At 39.2% G+C, this 6,194-nt stretch overlaps 1 protein-coding gene across 2 annotated transcripts in view; it reads right to left on the bottom strand.

Moving 5' to 3' along the window:
* Positions 1–1,698: 1,698 nt before the first annotated feature.
* MET (MET proto-oncogene, receptor tyrosine kinase) overlaps positions 1,699–6,194 on the bottom strand; it is a 129,839-nt gene continuing 125,343 nt past the window's right edge. For both annotated transcript variants that reach the window (XM_060108712.1, XM_060108713.1), the window contains 2 exons: positions 4,045–4,181; positions 1,699–3,939 (listed from right to left, as the gene is read on the bottom strand). In XM_060108712.1, coding sequence (XP_059964695.1) covers positions 3,729–3,939; positions 4,045–4,181 — 348 coding nt within the window. In that variant the 3' untranslated portion in view covers positions 1,699–3,728. The remainder of the gene's footprint in view (positions 3,940–4,044; positions 4,182–6,194) is intronic.

Raw genomic sequence — 6,194 nt, 5'->3', positions numbered from 1 at the left:
TAATGAGGTGGATGGACCTAGAGTCTGTCATACAGAGTGAAGTAAGTCAGAAAGAGAAAGACAAATACTGTATGCTGACACATATATATGGAATTTAAGAAAAAAAATGTCATGAAGAACATAGGGGTAAGACAGGAATACAGACACAGACCTACTAGAGAATGGACTTGAGGATATGGGGAGGGGGAAGGGTAAGCTGTGACAAAGTGAAAGAGGGGCATGGACATATATACACTACCAAACGTAAGGTAGATAGCTAGTGGGAAGCAGCCGCATAGCACAGGGAGATCAGCTCAGTGCTTTGTGACCACCTGGAGGGGTGGGATAGGGAGGGTGGGAGGGAGACGCAAAAGGGAGGGGATATGGGAACATATGTATATGTATAACTGATTAAATTTGTTATAAAGCAAAAAAAAAAAAAAATTCCTTGCGGGGGGAGAGACTGTTTATTTGTAAATCCCCATTACCTAGTACAATGCCTGATGTATGTAGATGCTCACTACGTATTAGTGGAATTAAATTAAATACTAATTAATTTCTTTTACATAATGTTAACTTGTTTCCTGAACTAAAATAGGTAAATTAACAATGCAAGACGTCAGCAATTAAACATTTAATGTGCTTGTACAGGTTTTGTATCCCTTCACCATATTTCTTTAAGGATGCAATCTCCTGTGTAGGTCAGAGAGAGCAAAAATATAATTGATGCCTACACCGTGGAGTGAAAAATCCTGTGGTAATTAAAAATACAGAGCATCAAGCAAAACTTTGCAAAGGGATATCTTTTTATCCCTCTCTCCCTAGAAAGATTCCCTTCCACCCCCCATGTCAGTGATTCACCCTGGGAGCTACCTAGGTAACTCTGTATCTGTGGTGGCTTAAAGTGATTGACTGAAGACAAGAAAATCCTGTTTCAGTAGAGCATTGTTTGACGACATGCTAAAAAAGTGACAGACACTTGGGATATAAAGATGACAAGGTCTTGTCCTTCTGGGCATGGGGTCTGATTGAACTTCCTATGGAAATGCATCTCTTGGAGGGGAGGGAGTTTGACTGGGTACAGGCATTAAATTCTCTTTCACTAAAGAATCAGCCCCCACTATACTTTGTAGGCACTAGTTTAAACTTGGACCTTTTTTAAAAAAAAAAAAAATCAGACAGCCCCAAAGCTTAGATGACTGAAATTTCACCTTTGAATCCCTTTACCATTACAAGAATATTCATGGATATAACCTGAAGGTAGTTGCTCTAGTCCCTGGGGGCACCTGAAGAGTGGGAACCTGTGTAGATGAAAAAAGTAGTTTTAAGGGGGTAAGAAGGTCTCTCTCCTCCAACACCCAACTAGGTATCTCTGTGCCAACTGTGGGGTTGCAGCTCCATTGTCATGTCTTCTGGTCCAAGGATGCCCCTTGCTGGAGAAGAGGATCAAGCTGAAGTAGGGGCCAGGTGCTCTAGCAGTTGAAAGGTTGTCAGGGAAATGTTAGGTAATTCAGCAGCCCAGGGGAAACCACGCTTAGAGAGACAGACTTCCTGAGATTCAAGGATGCAAATTATTTTAGATGTCTATGCATTAACTTGACTAACACTCTCATAAATGGATGAGTTGGTATAGTCAGGTGAAATCAATCTTAGGCTTCCTTTGTCATTATGTAAATGGGTAGGTAATCAGGCATGACTAGCAAAAACCAATCATCAGTATACAAGATGATACATCACTTTAATTGTACGATTTATCAGAACAACAACTATTAACATACAAAGTACCATTCAGCTCAACTGCAGGTATAGGCAGTGACAAGTATCTAATTCTTTGAAGAATCACTTAACTCCCACAATCTGTCCAGACACATTAACCTAAGGACACGTTTATAAATAGCAAACATGATTTTCACATTGTAGCTTTCTCAAGCATATATACAGGTGTGCAGTCTTGTTGACGGGTTGATTACATAAGCGCTATTCCCGATGTATTCATTCTCTTGACATCGGTGGAGACCGTTATTTCTTTCTGCAGAGTGGATTTTTTCTTCCTCATCCATCATTTACAATATTCTGTGAATCAGTTATTACTTTTTACACTTCTGAAATAGTAATATTTGAATTGGAGTATCTCTGCAGTACAACTCCTTGTGTCTTCTGGTAAGTTCCACCATTGTCAAAGAGCTTTTGGTTGTAATCACTCTCTCTCTCGCAACAAGAGGCCAACTCTACTATTGGGTTTTAGCATAACACACCCTTTATAGCTTGCTGTGTTAACCCTTGGCTTCAAGTCCTGATGATGTAATGAGGGTGGGGTGTACTGGCAGTCAGTACATTTCCTTATCACTATTTACAGCCATTTAAAACCATGCTGTTATTAATCCAAGTCCGACATACCTTTTCTGAAATGTTCACAGTGCAGTATTTTTGTGGCCTAACAAAAGTTTTTTTACATCATTAAAAATAAACCTTTTTATAAAAATATAATACTTTAAATGTTTACATCAACAAAACCAGTTAGAGTATACTGTGCCACATGCATTATACAGTAGTAAGCACAAAATCCCACAGAACAAAACATCACAAAAGTCCTGACCAGAGTAACTGTTCATCCAGGTGAAATGGCCAGAACTTTCAATTGCCTTTTTTTCTTTCCCCTAAAATGTGTTTTGCTTAACACAAAACATGTCCTAATGCAAAACTGGACTCCTCCTGATTTTATTGTCTCCAATTGTTTGTGGGGTGGAAGGCTGCCACCTGAGAAAGAGGCTAATATTTCCAGTCCATCGATTCTTTCTCGGCTCTACTTATGAGCCATGATTGGAACCAATAAAGTTTTAGTCAGATGTATTTTGCTTTAAAAACATGCTGAGTTACCTTTAAAAACATTTATTATCACAAATTACTTGTTTCATTTTCAGAGACATCATTAAAAAAAAAAAAAAAACAGACAAAACTCTTCTAAATGTCCACATCCAGATCAGAAAGGTATCATTCTCAAACAGTTGATTTTTAAATGACAAATATTTCACTGTGACTAAGCTATTTTATGAAAACCTTAACGTTGTCTATGTACATATGTAAATATTCCTACTAATTTATAAACACATTTCATGTCCTGTTGTTTTGAAATGTTGACCGTGTTGTCTATGGATAGTTCTCCAATAAAAGGAATGTGTAGACAAAAATTTAAAAGGGAATGTTTACCTAATGGGTAAATGACAACACCAGTAATAAAAAAAGGTGTTGTTCATACAACACATAAAAGTTATTTGAAACACTTTAATTCTAAATGAGTGGCCTGGCCCCAGGGCTGCTATGTCTGTCCTGGACATTACCACTTCTTTTGAATTTTCTGTGATCAAGAAGCCCTCAAAATGCATTGCTTCAGTTCCCCATATGAAATCAGGTGGGATCCTGATTTTTAAAAATTTCAACCCAGCATTCAGGTTTTGGCCTGAATGTGACAGGAGCGTCATCACAGTTGCAGGACTGCTGTTGGTCACTGGCCTGTGGGACCAAGCTTCTGGCTCCAATGATTTGTCAGATGAGAAAGTCTGTAGAATCCAGTCATTTTAAATAACAATATAAGGTCCTATAATAGTGCAATTTTGGCAAAAGCAAATAATACCTGGTGGCCTTTCAGTGGCCAGGCAGTGAAAAAAATATTGGACAAAGTGTGGACTGTTGTTTGGACAGTTCAGTAATGCTTCTCAGAAGGGGGCTGGTGGTACAGGTGCCTCCATCCATCATGTATCCCCCTCGCCATCAACATTATCTTGTGATGACAACAGAGAAGGATATGGAGCGACACATTTGACATTCACGTATGTAGCGTTCACATGGACATAGTGCTCCCCAATGAAAGTAGAGAATATCGCTGATATCCTGGAGACCAGTTCAGAAAAGGATGGGCGCAGTTCGGCTTTAGGGTGCCAGCATTTCAGCATCACTTCATACCTGTTTCAGAAAGGAAACAATGCTGTGAGGACTCTGAAGGCAAGTATTTCTGTAAAAGTAAAGAACATAAGAGCTACAGAAGATCCTGTTGGAATTCTTACTTACAAGGGATCTGGGCAGTATTCAGGTTGTAGGAGCCTTCTGCCTTGCAACAAATATACTGTTATATCAAAGGTGTTGACATCAGGATAAGGTGGTGCTCCTCTTGTCATCAGTTCCCAGAGGAGCACGCCAAAGGACCACTGGTCAAACAAGGGAAGGGAGAATCCAGGTGAGGGAAGGGTGACCACACAAATATGAAAGGTGATCAGCAGGTCTTCATAACTAAACTTGGTTTAGTGTATTCAATACTATTGCTGTTTTGGGCAAAATCTTCCTTAAAGGCAATCAGTAAGCTACATAATTATGACTCGTTTAAACCAGAATTGGATAAAGTTTAGATTACAAGTAAATGTAAAGTTTTCAAAGTCCACATGATGATTAACATTTCATCAGTAGTTTGTAGAGTGCATTTTCCAAGTTCTCTCTTACAGGGTCAAAGCATTAAAACGTTTCTATCCTTCTTTTTTACAATAGCTTCACTACAATTTTAGATTCTTAGTAAAAAAGAAAAGACAAGGCTTCCAAAATTTAAATGTGTGGGATTTCCAAGTGAATGTAAATACTCCTTAAGAAATGTAACGATATCTAAAAGTTAATGCTAAAAGAGAAGGTCTAAGTCAGTAAAAGTAAAAATCCATATTAAAAATCAGAAGTAATAAAACTGCTAGGCATCAAGGCTCTCAACTGAAAATGAATTTCAATAAAATATATTTTGAAAATGTTAAAGGAGGAAATTAACATAAAACAGCTGTAACAGTACTTTACAGGATGATCACAAGGCCACAGAGAGGTTGACTGATTTGCTAAAAATTCCCCAATAAATCTGAATTCACACAGGGATAAACATTTAAGAGTTCTTGACTCTTGGGTCTTGCTTTGTCTACTAAACTTCACTAAGTATGCAATTTCTTGATTTAGAGCACTCTCCTTGGAATAGATCAGGTCATACATATTATCTCCCCCTGGACATGTGCCAAGGTGAGAATGACACAATGAGAGTAAGTCAGCATGTGTGGGTCACCGAGGACCAAGGAAATCAGTTCTCCCCTAGCAACACTTCCAGGACACTCACAGACCAAGAAGCACATGGGGGCAGGAATGAGGCACTGAGAAAAAAGAAGCTAGGAGGGCAAAGAGAATACAGATCAGACATGCAGAGCCGGAAAACATAACATTGAGAAGCAAGTGTAGCTCGTAATACTCAGCAAGAAGGAGAATGAAGCTTGTGTTTCTGAAAGAAAGAAACCAGGTAGACACTGTGGTTGCCGATACAAATCTCCATTATGACTTTTTCCCTTTGTCCGAGTGCGAGAACCCTTTAAGGTCACTGACTTCCTTGATCCAAATAGAGAAAACAAACTCCTTCCCAGGTGGGCACTAGATAACTTTGCCCTTCAAAGTCAAAGTTTTCAATGCCTAAAAATCTTATGAGTCACTTCTGACAACTTCACTGTGTTAAACTTCAAGTTCCAGAATTTGCATTAGAATTTAAATCAATTTAACAAGTATCTACTGACCCTTGATGATGCACAAGTAGGTCACTGTTCAAGTTACTGGATAGGCCCCAAGGCTGATTTAACAGGGTTAAGAGTATTATGCAATTAACTGTCACATAGAACAATAAGATCTAATAACTGTGATACACAGCAATTAAAGAAAAGAGGTACAAATGTTGTGAAAAGGCAAAGGGATAATAGTGGGGTACTGAGAAAGGCTTTAGGAAGAAAGTGACAGTATAGCGGGTCTTGAGGAGCAGGGAGAATATGTTAAATAGATACGTGTATTGTAAGGGCAGAGTGTTCTGGATGGAGGGACTGGGCCCAGGGGTAAGAGTACTCATGTGTTTTTTTGAACCATAAGGACAACAGGTCACTCTGCTTGATGTGTGGAGTAGATGAAGGGACGACGGATAGATAAGGTTGAAAGGGGACCATGTTTTTGAATGTTGAACCTGGGTTAAACTGAAATCGATGGGATGTGACTGGGGTCGAGCTCCAGGAGATTGCATCTGTAAACACTCTGCTTTAGACAAATAGGGGAAGCCCATCCACAACATGGAGACCAGTTAGGAGGTTTCTGAACAGGAGTAGGTGAGGGCTGCTACTGTTTACTGGCAACACAGAACCTTATGAGACTGAACTCCTGAATTAGAG

Source organism: Mesoplodon densirostris, chromosome 9 (assembly GCF_025265405.1).
Source record: "Mesoplodon densirostris isolate mMesDen1 chromosome 9, mMesDen1 primary haplotype, whole genome shotgun sequence".
Lineage (NCBI taxonomy): Eukaryota > Metazoa > Chordata > Mammalia > Artiodactyla > Ziphiidae > Mesoplodon > Mesoplodon densirostris.
Note: the sequence above shows the minus strand (reverse complement) of the source record. Positions and strands in the feature narration are given on the sequence as shown.